The 16,816-nt window shown below is 38.4% G+C and overlaps 1 protein-coding gene across 7 annotated transcripts in view; it reads left to right on the top strand.

Annotated features, from left to right (window-relative positions):
• KLHL32 (kelch like family member 32) overlaps positions 1 to 16,816 on the top strand; it is a 230,974-nt gene that overhangs the window by 35,519 nt on the left and 178,639 nt on the right. For all 7 annotated transcript variants that reach the window (XR_014248432.1, XM_082405247.1, XM_082405246.1 and 4 more), the window contains exon 2: positions 8,478 to 8,565. Coding sequence is in view for 6 of the 7 variants with exons in the window: in XM_082405247.1 (XP_082261373.1) it covers positions 8,543 to 8,565 (23 nt within the window). In the remaining variant the exon portion in view is untranslated. The remainder of the gene's footprint in view (positions 1 to 8,477; positions 8,566 to 16,816) is intronic.

Genomic DNA, 16,816 nt, shown 5'->3' with positions numbered 1-16,816 from the left:
AAAGGGCAAGCATCCTTGTTAACCTTTAGGAATGATGTTCCGTACAGGGAAGTATGCCATGGGGTACCCTTGAATATTTGCCTTTCAGACTAAAGGGATAACTAATATCATTTATTACACACCACATGATGATGTACCGGTGTTAAAATATACTAATTTACTGGTGTTAAAAATACACCAATTTATGAAATAATCAGAATTAAAGATAAATTATCACCATATGTAATACATAAATAAATAATGATTGGGCCTATTGCATGTGTTCTAATTCTTTTATGCTTAGAAGCAACATTTCCTTTCAAGATATATTAATTTTATATAATTTGTTGTTTGGGATCAACAAGCCTTAAGTATATTGAATCATTTAATGTAAGTAGTTTTTCATGGTCAAGACTTATCCCTGTAATTCATTTTTTAAAAATCTCTGGGCTTTTGTCCTGCAGACCACCTCTATATCTCTTGCATTTTACTTTTGTCTGCTTAAAACGCTGCTTAAAACGTGGTGCTATTTCCCCTTAATTACTATGAATTGCTGAGATCATGAATAACTAATATTTTTAAAAATCATCAAGTATTTTTAAAGGGAGTGTAATACTGAAACGTTATTAAACAAATATATGAGAATAGCAAGAATTAACCAGTTTCTCATCTATTAGTATACGTCCAATAATTAATTTTTTAGTATTTTATGTTTGTTGATCATGTTAACCTGCGTTAGTCTATCTGGTCTTTCTTTGCATGTAATCAAGTTTGACCTATGAGACACTTTTTCTTTTCCCTTTCATACTATTACGGCTTAATACGATATATTTTTCTTTGAAAAAAGAAAAAATATATTTTTATATTTTTAATGTTCACTTCAAAAATTTGTCTAGGTGAAGCTCTGACAAGCTTGAAGCATCTTAATAAAAATAAAAACTATAAAGGTTAAACCTCATCAGTCGTACATACCAAACAGGTTATGTTTGAAAAGAAACTCACCAGTGAAAGAGGGAATTCCACTAACAAGCATTTCCTCAGTGTGAGGCCAGTGAATAATTTCAACTATGTGAAAGAATTGCTGTAGTTTTGAGAAATGTTTGATGTGTTTCCTGAGGTGAGTGCAAGCTTCCGCTGGAGGGCTTAGAGTAGGGGCCTGAATCATTGCACTGAGAACAGTCCTGGGAGGGTTGCTGATGATTTTGGCATTAAAAAAAAAATTAGTACTTAGCATGTGAACTACATTAGCAAAAAAAATGAAACAAAAGTAAAAATTCACCTACATACCTATCACCTAAGCAAATCACTATGTGATTCATATTTGTACGTATAATAAAAGGAGACACATTGATGTTTACTGAGAGCCTGTGATGTATCAGTCTTTGAGCTAGGTATGCTCCATGTATCGTACAGCTCTGTGATGAGGTGCTATTATCTGTATATTTAGAGAATGAAACAAAAAAGACTTGAAAAAGGTAAGTAACTAGCCCAGCGTGGGTGGCTCAGGGTGGGCCACCTATCATGTCACCAAGTTGATATGTGAACATGGCTCCATTTCATAAAATATTTGTTTTATTTTATGTTTGGAAGCCGAATTTATTTGGTTGTATTTTTAACCACAAAGACTGATATTTGTGTTACTAGTCTTCTGGGGGACATTACATCTTTTGAGAAGTACCACAGCCAAACTCTACTCTGATAAATAGAAAGAATTCTACCTACCTTGTTCTTTTGTAGTAGTTATGCTGCAGAGGAAAATCCCCTACTCCCTTCCCGAGTTCATTAAGCTGAGCTAAAAAGCTGATCAAAAGATACTTAAAATTTTAACATATGTTTTCTTAACTATTTTAATAAATATATTTCTTGCCTTTGGATGATATTTAGTGAAGTCAGTAAATTCTCTGTTTACCAAAATAATATTTTGTATATTTGGTGGTTGACCACTAAGCCACAGGCATAAACCTTTTATTTTGCCTCTTCTTAATGAATTTGTGTAAAAAAGCAGTTAAAATTGAGTCTCCAGGAGCTTGGCCTTTTAAAGAATGTAGGGGAAACAGCATTAAATGTCATCGAAATGTGAACATTAGTTTTCTAAACCCTCATTTTCGGGGGAGTTCTTGGAGTGCATTTTCTCATAGAAGCAAGATTTAAAGTTTAAACGGTGGTTAGGTTTTCAGATAAGCTCATAATAAGCGAATATGTGCATCTCTGTGTGTTTTTAAAGCAGCAGAGCTGCCCACCCACCCCCGTTTCTTCACAAACAAAATCTTAGGTAGGACCCTAATTGAATTTCTTGGGAATCTTTTAACCCTCAGTTGAGTTAGCCTAAATAAAACAAGGAATTTGTTATAAATATCTAGGTTGTTTCATGTACTCCCAGAGGCAAGAATGCATGGAAAATCGAGAATGTCCTCTCTTTCCATCTCTTGCCTCTAACTTTTTCTCTGTACACTTGCTTCTTTTGCTGTTTCTTTTCCTGCAGAATTGTTTTCTTGGTTTCCTAATGCACATGGCAGAAGACAGAGTTGAGACTGGAGTGAGGTGCAAGATTTAAGAGGGCATCAGAAAATTAGATGATCAAGATAAATAATATTTTAATGTAATATTTCAAAGATGATGAACAAAATATAAAAATTTTAATTACGATAGGATTAGTATAAAAGGAGCCATCTCTGTCGGTTCCTGTATTGTTTTCTACTTGCAAGTGAGCCGCACAACTGATCTGGAGACTGGTGGTTCTAATTCCAAATCCCAGAGAAGGGCTCTGATTGGCTCAGCTTGGGTTCCACCCGGACTCTTAGACCCATCAGCTAAGGCTGGGTGGTGGGAGGTGCTCGATACCAACAGAACCTTGTGGGAGGCTGGGCAGGTACAAGAACAGGTGGTCACTCTTTCACAGTACCAAGTTCATGCATGTGAGGACACTGGCCAGGGTCGAGTAAGCCAGGTAAATCTGACACTTGGTCTCTCCTTCTCCCCACCTTAAGGTTTCTCCTTAGACGCCAGCACTAAACTTACCAAGCCCTGAAAGGGAGAGTTGAGCCCATTTGAACAGGGGATTTAATTTCAGTCAACCAGTGAGTTAGTGCCAGCCAGGTACAAGGCCCAGGAGAAAAGTACTTGGCACGGTTGGTCAGGATAAATGTCTGATGAGGGAAAGTAGATGCCATCCCTCAGACAAAAAGCCAGAGAGGTTTTGCTGTTGCGGAGAGGTTGATCGTGTGACCTGGTGATTACCCTTGTACAATGGGCCAAAGAGTACAAGGTTGCCTTTTTTTTTTATTTAAATATTTATTTATTTTTGGCTGCATTGGGTCTTTGTTGCTGCGCACGGGCCTTCTCTAGTTGCGGTGAGCGGGGGCTACTCTTTGTTGTGGTGCGCGGGCTTCTCACTGCGGTGACTTCTCTTGTTGCGGAGCACGGGCTCTAGGCACGCAGGCTTCAGTAGTTGTGGCTCGTGGGTTCTGGAGCACAGGCTCAGTAGTTGTGGCGCACGGGCTTAGTTGCTCCGTGGCATGTGGGATCTTCCAGGACCAGGGCTTGAACCTGTGTCCCCTGCATTGGCAAGTGGATTCTTAAGCACTGCGCCACCAGGGAAGTCCAAGGTTGCCTTTTGTTCCTTTGGGAATTCTACCTTTCCAATAACTTCCAAACTACGACCAGAGTGATCTTTCTAAATGCAGATCGCATCGTGCAAGTCTCTTGCTTTAAAACCTTCAGTGGAGTCCCACTGGTTTTAGGATAATGACCAAGCAGTACTCTTAACACTGCTTGTGTGATCTGCCCTCTGGCCTCTGATAGGCCCTGCTTCTTTCTGCTTTAGGACCTTTGCCCAGGCTGTTGGCTCTGCCCAGGATGCCTCCCAGAATCCCTTTCCCCACCCCTTACCCAGTTGATAATTATCTTTCAGAGATCAGCTCAGATGTCACATCCTCAAGGAAGCCCCTTTTCTGGTCACACAGGATGGGCCAAGTTTCCTGCTATGTAAAACGATAATAAATCATAAATAGTACTAGAACAACAACAATAATAACAACTAACACTGTGTGACAGGCACCTTCTGAGAATTCCAATTTGTTTAATCCTCACAACAACTCTATGAGGTGGGTATTACTATTTCTAAGATGAGGAAGCTGTGCTTAGAGCCCCTTGCACTTATCACAATTATGATTAAAGAATGAATTATACAGGCACTGGCAGTGGGCCAGGATGGGACTGAAGGGCAGCCTTTTGTTTAGAAGGGGAGGGCTAGGAGCTGGTCTTGAGGCTGAGTTTGCGTAGCAGGGCACGCTGTGCTCTGGGCTGCATGCTTACCTGGGGTTGCTTTGAGAGAGATGAATGATGATTGTGAAGGCTGAAATACTCTCAAGCCACTCCTTGCTGTCCACTGTGGCCCACTACAAGCCCTGTGAAAGGAAAAACTCATGTATTAATTACTGTATCCTAGGCACCCAGCTCCAGGTCTTGCATAAAGTAATTCTTCAAGAAAGATTTATCTCATGAATCAGTGAAAAAAAAATCTCCACAATTTTGGAGGTATTTTTGACCAAGCTATATCGAGTTCTGCCCTAATTGTGCAACATTGATGGTGAAGGTTAGTCCTCAGGGATTTCATTTGATCTTGGGCTGAATGATGGATGCCCAGGACTTGAGGGGACACGTGTGGACCCTGGTTAGGGAACAGGTGGGCCAAGGGAGCAGATCTGAGACCTCAGGAGTGCTGGTCCTTTTAGTGAGGCAAGGCTGGGAGGAGCATTGTGCCCTAAGTGGAAGCAGACAGATCAGAGTTGCATGCTCTTTGCACAGCTGATCACAAAGGCTAATTTGGTGGAAAGGAATGTGTTGCCTTGATAGTTTTAGGGCCATGGGTGTGGGGGGCTGAGATGAATTATAATTCATCATATGATGATTTGATTCCATGGTAACAACAGGCTCAGAAAATTGTAGATGGTCACAAAGGAACCTTGAAGGTGATCACTCTCAATTCGTAGAAAAAGAGCCACCTCATATGCTCCCAGCCCCACATAGCACTACCCTTAGGGCTTGTGCTAAATGTCATTATATCTCTAATGCGGTGTGAGCAGCCCTAAGAGCTACATGCTTGGAGAGCGACTCTAGCCTTTTTTCCCCACTGTTCTGCTTCCTATGGCCCCACCAAGTTGGCTCAGCGCTGAATCCATTTCTGGATTCCAAGGAGGGGAAAGGCAGGAGGCTGGCCTGGATTTCCTTGGGCTCGTGGGAAAAGGTAAGAGCCTTGAGCTGAGAAGGAACCCACATCCCAGGCACAGGAAAAAGTGCAAGGAGACAAGAGGATAAAGAGGTCTGGCTGGCCAAAAGACGTGCTTCATGTAAGGGAAACTTAAAATGTAAAATAGAATTAATAAACAAAATGTAAAAACAAGTGTTATTTATACAAAAAGAAAGTTATAATCCAGTGATACAATTTATATAAAATATATGTAGTAAGTTGTAAATAATATGTAGTAAAAATAGTAAATAATAAATAACAGTAATATTCAGGGGTTGAGTCATCCTTTAACTCATTTTAACTCACCTTTAAAATGGTGTTCATTTCACTAAACATTGTAGAATGGAGCAGATTATAATTAGATAGTTTCTGAGGAGAGCTAATTTAGTGAGTTGATCTCCAAACAATAAGGGAATTTATCTTAAGATTTTTAATTGTCATGTTTGGAATGTCTGAAAAATATCAAGGTAAAAGTGTCCTTTAATTTTGGATTATTTTAACTTTTAGGATTCTTATTCTACATTCACCTAGTTATTGGGAGCATTTAAAAATATTAGACTTTCCGAAAGATTAAGGTTTTTTTTCACCTCTCTGTAATAATAAATATTCTTATGCCATCTTAATGCTCAAGTGTCCATCTCTGTTAGTGTTTGTGTTAGGCAGTAAGAGCCTGGAATTTATAACCTAGTTTCTGAAAGGAATCTGTAGCAGTGGTAGGTTGCTAAGAAAGTCTCTTAGCTAATGAAACAACGTGCCTGGAATTATTCTGATCCTTTTTACTGCTCAGTTGTAATGGATCAATTGAAAATGATGCTCATTTTTAGATTTGTCAAAACTTAAATTAGAAATAAATGAAAGTATAGATATACTATTTTCAGTAATTAAAAAAAGGAAGCAAGAAATAAGTATAAATGTATGAAAAATGTTTGAAACAATCTATTCGGTAACAGTGGAATTCTCAGCAAATTATGATATATCTATGTGAATTACTATAGTATGAGGGTTTGGATACAGTGTAACAAATACTATATATTAGTTAGATTGGAAATCATAGATCTCTCTTTTATACAAATCAGCAGAAATAGCCACAGCTTTACACATTCCTTTCATAAGTGTTTTTACACTGTATTGCTTTTCAAAATGAAACTTAGAAGAGAGCCTGTTTAAGCCTGTTTATCCAAATTGGAATTAATTTTGCTGCTTGGGTGTGTTGGAAAATGGGAGCTAGACCCTCTAATGAGAGTTGTAAAGCATAGTCATGGAGCACGTCCCAGACTTTTCAAATAATTTACTTCTCTGTTTAGAGTTACAACAGTGATTGAAAACAAAGGCTGGGGTGCGGAGTGTGAGATTGAATGAATATATAGCCAAGGAGTGATTTCAAGCCTGACAACTTCATCCAATTACGTATTTCCAATTATGCTAATCCTAAAGCTCCTGTAAAAATCTGTTTTCCATTTCCTTATAATTTTCATCCTTTCTATATGTTATTTTTCTATCTATTTTTCAGAAATTCACTCCTTGAATAGAAAATCGTCTTTCTGTAGATGCCCAAGACGTAGTTGATTTTAACTTAACTTCACTAAAGGACAAGTCAACTAGTATTTGTGGTTTAGCCTCTGTAACTTTATTTTATCAGTATTTTAAAATTGAAATATAGTTGATTTATAATATTGTGATAGTTTCAGGTATACAGCAAAGTGATTCAATGTTTTATATATATATATATATATAGATAGATAGATAGATATAGATAGATAATGTTTATATTCTTTTTCAGATTCTTTTCCATTATAGGTTATTACAAGATATTGAATATACGTTCCCTGTGCTATACAGTAAATCCTTGTTGTTTATGTATTTTATATATATCAATAGTAGTGTGAATCTGTTTTGTAAATAAGTTCATTTGTATTATTTTTTTAGATTCCACATATAAGTGATATCATAGAATATTTGTCTTCCTCTGTCTGACTTACTTCACTTAGTATGATAATCTCTAGGTCCATCCATGTTGCTGCAAATGGCAACATTTCATTCTTTTTTATGGCTGAGAAATATTCCATTGTATATATATACTGCATCTTCTTTATCCATTCCTCTGTTGATGGACACTTAGGTTGCTTTCATGTCTTGGCTACTGTAAATAATGCTGTTATGAACATTGGGGTGCATGTATCTTTTCGAATTAGAGTTTTTCTCTTTTCTGGATATATGCCCAGGAGTGGGATTGCTGGATCAAATGGTAGCTCTATTTTTAGTTTTTTCAGGAACCTCCATGCTGTTTTCTATAGTGGCTGCACCAATTTACATTCCCATCAACAGTATAGAAGGGTACCCTTTTCTCCACACCCTCTCTAGCATTTATTATTTGTAGACTTTTTGATGATGGCTGTTCTATCCAGTGTGAGGTGATAGATACCTCATTGTAGTTTTGATTTGCATTTCTCTAATAATTAGCAATGTCAAGCATCTTTTCATGTGCCTGTTGGCCATCTGTATGTCTTCTTTGGAGAAAGGTCTATTGAGGTCTTCTTCTCATTTTTTGATTAGGTTGTTTGTTTTTTTGATATTGAGCTGCATGAGCTGTTTGTGTATTTTGGAAGTTAAGCCCTTGTTGGTCACATTGTTTGCAAATATTTTCTCCCAGTCTGCAGGTTGTCTTTTTGTTTTATTTATGGTTTCCTTTGCTGTGCAAAAGCTTGTTTGATTAGGTCCCATTTGTTTATTTTTGTTTTTATTTCTACAGTAACTGCTGTTGGGAAAGCTGGACAGCCACATGTAAATCAATGAAGTTAGAACACTCCCTCACACCACACACAAAAATAAACTCAAAATGGCTTAAAGACTTAAATATAAGACATGACACAGTAAAACTCCTAGAAGAGAACATAGGCAAAACATTCTCTGACATAAATCGTGGCAGTATTTTATCAAATCTTAATTTTTCCTTTTGGCTGTCTGATGTTTTAATTTTTACTGTAACTCTTACTTTAGCTATTTTTGGTTCTCAAATACATTTTGACTTCTTAGTCCCTGAAGTTCCAGTAAGGTGAAAAAACTTGAAAAATTAGAAACATTCCAAACCATTGCCTATTATAAGAGCTTTCAGTCAGATTGTTATATCTGGATGATAAAACTCTCCAAGGTGCCTCCTTAGCATTCTAAAGCATTAGCATCATTAAGGCCCAGAGTGTGCTTTTTTGCATTTAGCTCACTGTGCTTTTCTTTCTTGTTTTTTTTTATTCAGCTGGAATGCTTGCCGACTCCTTTGCAAACTTCTGAGGCTGAGACCCTGAGGAACCCAGCTGGAGAATGCCGTCTGAACGCTTCCTCAGGTTGGTCCTGTAGGATACGTCTTTGCTTGCGTAGCGAGACATGTGTGACTTGAAATCCTCACACCGCACATTCTAGGACCAAGCACAGGGAGGGGGCTCAGTGTGTATTTGAAGAATTAAGCAAACCAATCTGAGAGTGTGTGTGAGTTTAGTATGGTAGAACAAGGGCTAACCACTGAGATATAGTTACTGGCCAAACCTACATATGTTTAAGGATTCTTTGATACTACTTTTTATCTTTTTCTTATTTAGGACACTAACCTCCCTCAAACAAAAAGTAGACTTCTCTAAAGGTATATAATTTAAAAAGTAATCAGAAAACTATACATATATATGATTATTGTCCCCTTTAAAGCAATCACTTTAGGGTGTATAATATGTATTCTTAAAATACTCAGAAGGTTTTACTTTAGTACTTATTTAACAGATATTTATTGGTACAGAGGATCCAGCAGTGAATAAAACAAATAAGGTTCCTGCTCTCATGAAATATATATTCTATGGGGGAAACAGATATTAAACAAATCACACCAGTAACAGCACAAATATAATTGTGAAAAGTGCTTTGAAAGATTGATAGAATGAGGTAGTACCTTCCTGAAGAAGTGCTCTATGACCTGAGATTTGAAGGGTGGGAAAGACATGGGGAAATGCCCTCAGGCAGGAAGTAGCCTGGCACATTCCCAGAACTGAGGGGGCAGTCAATAAGAAAATGCAGGGCATTCCTTTGAATATTCTCAGTGGAGGCAAGTCTTCATCATCCTCCGAGGAAACCGTCAAAAGGATCTTCAAAGCAAAGAATGAGAGAGGTGAGAAGCCTGGGAAATGCCTTCTTTTTAAATACTAAGAATTGAGTATGTCTATGAAGTAATGAGACCAGCTTTCTTCCATGACTCTGAAGCTATTAGAGGTGACTAGTTCCAAAAATGTGTTCAGAAATGGAGGCATTGCTACAGCCAGTATAGTGCCTCTGTGCTCCCCAAGTGAGTGTTGCTCTAGATGGGTGACTCTCAGTGGGGGATATTTTGCCCTCAGGGTACATTGTGTAATATCTGGCATCATTTTTGATTGTCACCAGGATAGGGGGTGCTATTGGCATCTAGTGGGTAGAGGCCAGGGATCCTGCTAAACATCTTAATAATGTACAGGGTAATTCCCATAGCAAAAAATGTCAGAATGTCAGTTTCACTGAGGTGGGGAAATCCTGCTCTGGATCTGGCATCCAGCCAGTATAGCTAATAGGCTAATAGGATCCTGGCTAATAGGATCCACGTGCATTCTTCTCCAAATGATTTTTTACTTGAGATCTGCCATCTCTGCTTTCACTGATCAACTCTGATCCCACCGCCATCTGTCCTCCATAGCACCATCATCTCTGCGATGGACTTTCCTTCTCTGCTGGGACACAGACACCTCCTTGCGCACTTTTCAAACTTCCCCCGTGCCACGTGGAACTGTTGCACCAGGAGCATACATGTGCTGTGCTGTGTCATCTTCCTCACCCTGAAAAACTCCAAGCACCTCCTGCTTTCACTGAGACCTGTCTTCTTCTGAGGCACCACTTCTTTGTAGCCTTCTCAAGTGGTGGCCTTATTTCCTCAAATCTCATGTATTTTAGGGATGGGTAGAGAGATTGTTGTCACCCTGTGACATAGTTTTGCTTCTAGATCATTACTCCTCATACCGGTTGTTTGAGAAGATGACGACAGCAAAGATGGGCTCTTCTGAAGGTGGTGCTCTTCAGCTCTCTCCATCCCTTCTTCCTCTCCACTGTTCGCAGGGTCATCTCCCCGCATTCACTGAGCATTTGGCATCTGGCTGACAGTCTTCCTTCTCACCACAGACCCTTTACAACTTCCCAGTGCCCTCAGTGTTTGCCTGGAGGATCTGCCCGACTTCAACCTGCTTATGACCTTCCTCACTGAACCACCTACTCTCATGGTCACGCCATGGATCATGCATCCCCAGTAGTTGCTCTATTTCTGAAACTACTGCATCAGCCACTTTATTCTTAGCAGGACCTCCTCTCCTTCTAGCTTCCTGATTTACTTACCTCCACAGTGGTTGTACTTTGACCTCATGGCAATGTCTCATTACTGGCCCGGCCACTTTCTTTCTTTTCTTTTCTTTTTATTAAATTTTTTTGGAGTATAGTTGATTTAAAATACTGTGTTAGTTTCAGGTGTACAGCAAAGTGATTCAGTTATACATATATATATATGTATATTCATTCTTTTTCAGATTCTTTTCCCACAAAGGTTATTACAGAGTATTGAGTCGAGTTCACCATGCTATACAGTAGGGTCTTATTGTTTATTTTTTAAATTAATTTTTATTGGAGTGTAGTTGCTTTATAATTGGGAGATTGAGATTGATATATATATATACACTATTGATACTGTGTATAAAATAAATAACTAATGAGAACCTACTGTATAGCACAGGGAACTCTACTCAGTGCTCTGTGGTGACCTAAATGGGAAGGAAATCCAAAAAAGGAGGGATATATGTATACGTATAGCTGATTCACTTCACTGTATGGTAGAAACTAGCACAACATTGTAAAGCAATTGGCCCGGCCACTTTCTACCAATCCATCAACACTTTCCTTCGCTCATTTCCGTTCTTATCCATTTTAGAATCATGTCTTTTAAATCCTTAATTTCCCTTGCTCTCTGCATTTTTGATCCATTTGCCTGACAAAATCCCAACCCAGATGAACCCAAATACTGTGTTTCCATGTCTTCGTTGTCCAGTGGAGACTGGTTCCACTGAATCTTTAGATTCAACACGCCAAAAAATGCCCAAAGTTTTAATATTCCCTCCCTCCTGCTACTCAAAAGGCAGTCCTTTCCCACAGCTGAGCCCAGCCCCGCTTCTATGTTTTGAATCCTATCTTTCTTCTCAGCAGCCTTTGACTATTGGTTGTTTCTCAGCTGTATTCTGGAGACACAGCTGTGCTTCGGTTATTCTCTCTATCCACATGAGTTTTACACCTCTAGCCAAGACCTCTTTCTGAGCTCCAGATCCTGTACCATGCGCGGCGCTTGTCCTCAGGATCTCAGCCCTGAACATTTCTGTGGACTGTGTATTAGGTCCATGCCCCCCACTGCCACAGGATCAGAGCATTTGCTGTTCCCCTGCCTGGAAAACTTTGCTGTCCCCTTTTTACCATGATAACTTGTTCTCATCCTTCAGCCTGCAGCTCCAGCATTACTTCTTCAGGGAGGCCAGATTATTTTATTAAAGTGTAACTACCTCGCTAAACTGAGGGTTCTGTGAGGGCTGCTACAGAGTTTGGTTTGTTTACCATTTTATCTCCAGTGTCTGGTCCAATACCTGGCACAGGATGAATAAATGTTTGAGTGAATGAAGGAAGGAAGGAATGCAACAAGACTATCCATTTATATTTAAGTTCCTTTCCTTAAGTATCCATTTGTAATTAACTTGCATAGTCTTCACTATTTCTTGGTCATTCGCTAAGCATATCGTATTTTCTTTGCTTATTATTTTGACCATTGTTATTAATTGCTAGCATTAATTTTAAGGTATTTACAAATTACAAAGTGTTCTATAAAAAATAAAATTAACTTCCATGCTGGGTTTTTTTTCACAGCCTGTCTGCTTAAATAAATAAGATTGTTTCAATATTAATGTATTTAATTTGTATTAAAATATTTTGACTGTGGAATTGAAGTGATTAGGGCACAGTTTATCAATAGACTGAACTGAGATAATCATGCATAATCCTAGTACTATCAGGTTTTTTGCCCAGTCCTTTTCTTTTTTGTGTAAAGTAATCTATTTAAGCAATGAGGATCTCTATGCTACTTGACTGTTTTTGATATATCAGTATATAATACCTTATTGGTGACCTTACTTGAAAACTACCTGAATATATTTTGTATATCTAAATACTAAGTAAACATTGATATAGAAATTGACTTGAATTTTTAAATTTGAAATACAGATGTTTAAAAACTAGACAGCTGTTTTGGAATTCATGTCTTGAAAACTGACTGAACTCAGTCAAAATTTATGCTATAAAAAATGAGAATCTGAGAGATTTCTGTGATCAAAAATCTTCACTATGAACTTGGAATAGTGATTTGCACTAACACAGTGCTTCACTGTGAGTGAGCTCTACCATGTTATGAACATCATGCTGTGCATTTGATTTTTTAGTTTTTACCATCAATTCCAGAATGAAAATTAAAGATTTGAAGTCATGAATAGTCCTGTCCTTGAGACCTCATTTATTTATCTCCCTGTTACTGGATGCTGACATTTGGCCAATCAGATGGTTGCTCTGTGGCATCACTAAAAAGCAATTTCTTGCTCAAGGAGTCTGGGGCTTCCCATGTTGTACCTGGCAGAAGCTGGGTCCTGTGAGATTCAGGAACAACCAGGCTCATTGGCAACCTGATGGGGTACCTGAAGCCCTTCTAGAGTTCAGATGGAAAGAAATGAGGGACACATCCCCAGGGAACTTTTAGACTGTCCCGTAGAACCATAGTGCGAAGTATATATATAATCTAAACTTTTCAAGGAGACACAGTTTTTAAAAAGTAAAAAGAAACAGGTAAAAGGAATTTTAACAATATATTTTATTTAACCCAGTATACCCCAAATATTATCATTTCAACATGTAATCAATAGAAGAGTATTAATGGGATGTTTTTGCATTCTTTTATTTCACACTACGCCCTTGACATCCAGCGTACATTTTCCACTTACAGCACATCTCAATTTGGACTACACACATTTTAAGTTCACAATAGCCACATGTAGCTAGTGGCTATTATATTGGACAGTGCAGTTCTAAGGAATTCCACAGAGGAAAGGGTATTGGGGTTGCCTTGAGGAAGCCAGGTCACCCTCTTGCACCCACTTGTGAATTTTGAGGTGGCAATATTGCTTCCATGGAAGACCTTTCCCAATATTAGGATGGCACACAAATCTGTATACCCTCGGGAAATGTGACTCCTGTTTTATGGGGTTTTTTGTTTGTTTGTTTTCTTGGTAATTTAGGAAGTTTTAGGAATATACTTTTCCTTTCTTCTTCGTTTCCCAAATAATGGAGGGACATTGCTCTAAGGTGGGAGGTTTAGATTGCTAATTTGTATAATTTTGATGCCAAGGGAGCCATATGCAAGGATGTGTCTGCTTCCCATTCTAATTTAGACATGGTTCATGATAGTCTTTGAATCACCTCCTCCCTGGTTTATAATTATTGGCTTTATCACATGGACCTATGGCTTTCCAGCTGTGTTCTGTGACCACTTGTGCCTTAACACTTACAGGGTTGAGGTGTTTTGCAGATTTACATCTGAGAGTTGAGTGGGAAGTTTCAGAATACAATAATGACCTGTTGATTAATAAGCCTTTATTCCATGCCAAATGTTGGAGTATTTGTTTCTGCTTTTAAGGAGTCCTAACATATTGGTTCCAAAATATTTGGAATCTTGTGCCAAGTGTTGCCTTAAATATTTAGCATGCTGTTTTCTTTAAGCTTGAATATTTCAAGCCCAACTGAATGATCCTGTGAAATTGTGCAGCATCACAATTGTTTCAGAGCTGAGCCCTTTATTCTTTGCCAAATTTCAGTTTACAGCTGTTCTTTCCCTGGCAAGATTTATTCGCTGTCTATAGATATCTGAAATGCAAATACTGATTCAGTCTTAATAATAAGGACATGAATTGTGGCTCTATATTTGGAAAATGAGTAAGGAAACATTATAAGGCAATTATTTTAATGTATTCTTCTGATCCACTACAAATGAAATTTCAAAATACATTTATGTAGCATGTAAGGTGATATTAAAAGGGAGAAAAGTTATGAGAGTTTTAAATAAATGTATAAGTAAGATCTATTTTCTCTCCCCAAACTTATCTTAGTCAGTGCAAAGATAAATGTTTTTGAAGCATGATTTCAAACATTTCCTATCAGTATCTCATGTTATATTATGTGTATTATTTTTCAAAGGTAACTTTGATTTTGAGATTAACTATGCACAATCTAAATATAGAATTAATATGGACTTTGTGATTTTTTCCCCCCCAGCATAGATTTTTGAGATCTTCTTTACAGATTATCATTTTTTGATTTTGTTTCAGGTTTTGTTTGTTTCTTTTATTTATTTTTTATTTTTCATGTTTTAAATTTTTTTGGCCACGCGCCATGTGGGATCTTAGTTCCCTGACCAGGGATCGAATCCGTGCCCCCTGCATTGGAAGTGTAGAGTCTTAACTGCTGGGCCGCCAGGGAAGTCTCTGTTTCTTTTATATTTTAAACAGGAGGACAAATTACATTATTATGTTCATGGTAATAGGTTCTCAAAATGCCTAATCTTGGACCATCAGGTTTCTTAGCTGTGAAATGGAGATATTAGTACCTGCCTCATAACGTTGTTATGAAGATTAAATGAATTGATAATTGTATATCACTAAGAATAATTCATGGAACATAGTAAGGGCTTTGTGTTTGTAAAATATATAAAAATGTCATCCTTTTAGGAAGGATTTTTCAAAGACTATCCTAAAGCTTACTTAGCTGAGATAATATTTCTATTACTATTCTATTCCCTCATTTCTTTGAGCTATGCTAATTGATCTCCATTCTAGCCTTTGCATAGCAATTTGTGTAAGTGTTATTTATGCTTCTGAGTGTGGTTTTCAATTACTGACTTTAAAAGTCTGCCTGTAGCTAGAGCCGCTAGATGAATATTCGATGACAGTAACCATTTCAAAACTCACTGCTGCATTTCAACTGAAAATAATCCTCCCACCTTCCCACGAGAACTTACTATATCATCATCTCCTGTCAAATTTATTTTTTCTTTCAAGAGTTCTGACATTTTTGAGGCTCCCCAGTCAAAAATGTCCGATAAAGCTTACCGGCTGCACTCTGGCATTTCGCGGGAAGCATTTGGTTTACTTTAAGGTGATTTATGCTGAGCCGTAATTTACCAGCCAACTGGCGGCACGAGCATGCAGGCTCGGCTGGTGGCAACTCCCTGGTTCTCCCGAGAGGCTCTTTCACATTCAGAGGGAGGCACTGGACGTCGAGTTATCAGGATGGGAGAGACAGTGCTCGTTCATCCTTATGGCAACTTTACTCGGTTTCAAGAAGAGTCGCAGGCCAGAAATAGAGCTTGATGGCCCTTGCTCTCATTCTGGGAGTAACTTAAGACTGGTGCAGCTCACTCATCTCAGTCCAGTGTCGGTTCTGAGATTCTAGAGTGCCGTGGAGATTTTCATGTATCTAAGCTGGAATTGTTCATGATTATCTACAAATTCCGTTTGCATTTGGTGTTTATAGCATTACGTCTACATTATTATAGGAAGATCTGGGGTTTCACCCAGGAGTTTTGAAAGGATATGGGATGAATATTTTAGGTTGGGGTAGGGAGTGAAGGGATAAGTTTCACAATGGGTAAGTTTAGTAATTTCACAAGATAGAGCAGAAAATAGATTGCATAGTCATTCATAAGTCTAATACAAAGATCACACAAGATGTTGCAGGCTAATAAGATAGATATATTTTACTTTCAGCCTTAAATTTTTTCTTTACAATGGCATTTCTTTTGATGTTCTCCTGGTGGTGCATAATTTCCTAAGTTTAATAATAAGCCACTGTGGTTTAATTAATGGCCTTTTACATGAAATAGTCACTGGTAGCCTTTTTTTCCCCTAACCAACATTTGCTCAGTTTCATTTTATTTATTAACGGAGTATTGTGTCTTGTGGGGAGACTGAGTAACTTCTTGTGTCTCTGGTGAGCCATGCAGTGGGTTCTGTGCTGGATCAGTGCATGGCAAGTTCTGAGCTTGTGCTAACCCCACACAGGTGGTACAAAGCTAGAAAAGGAATCAGAGAGCTAGGGAGGGGGTCCCAGAGTGGAAGGATTTGCACACATATGTACACACATCCAGACATACATCCAGAAAAAGCTTTGCACTCAGAGATGTATACATACTGAGGGGACAGGGGCCCAGAAGCAGAGGCTCACAGGCCTGCAGACATGGGCCAATACACAGACACAGATGGACACACAACAAACACAAATTCTCAAAGAGAGGGACCAGTAGGAAAGAGAAAGAGATCCTGTTGGGGGGGGGGGAGGAAAAGAGAGAATTAGAGAAAAAGAAAGCAAGAGGACGGTGGAGAAAAAGACAGTGGGGACTAGGAAGGTCACACCACTATAGGCACTGGAATCCACACTCCCTGAGTTGCTCTTGAAGGAGGGAGG

The sequence above is a fragment of the Balaenoptera borealis genome, assembly GCF_965194805.1.
Source record: "Balaenoptera borealis genome assembly, chromosome: 9".
NCBI lineage: Eukaryota > Metazoa > Chordata > Mammalia > Artiodactyla > Balaenopteridae > Balaenoptera > Balaenoptera borealis.
Note: the sequence above shows the minus strand (reverse complement) of the source record. Positions and strands in the feature narration are given on the sequence as shown.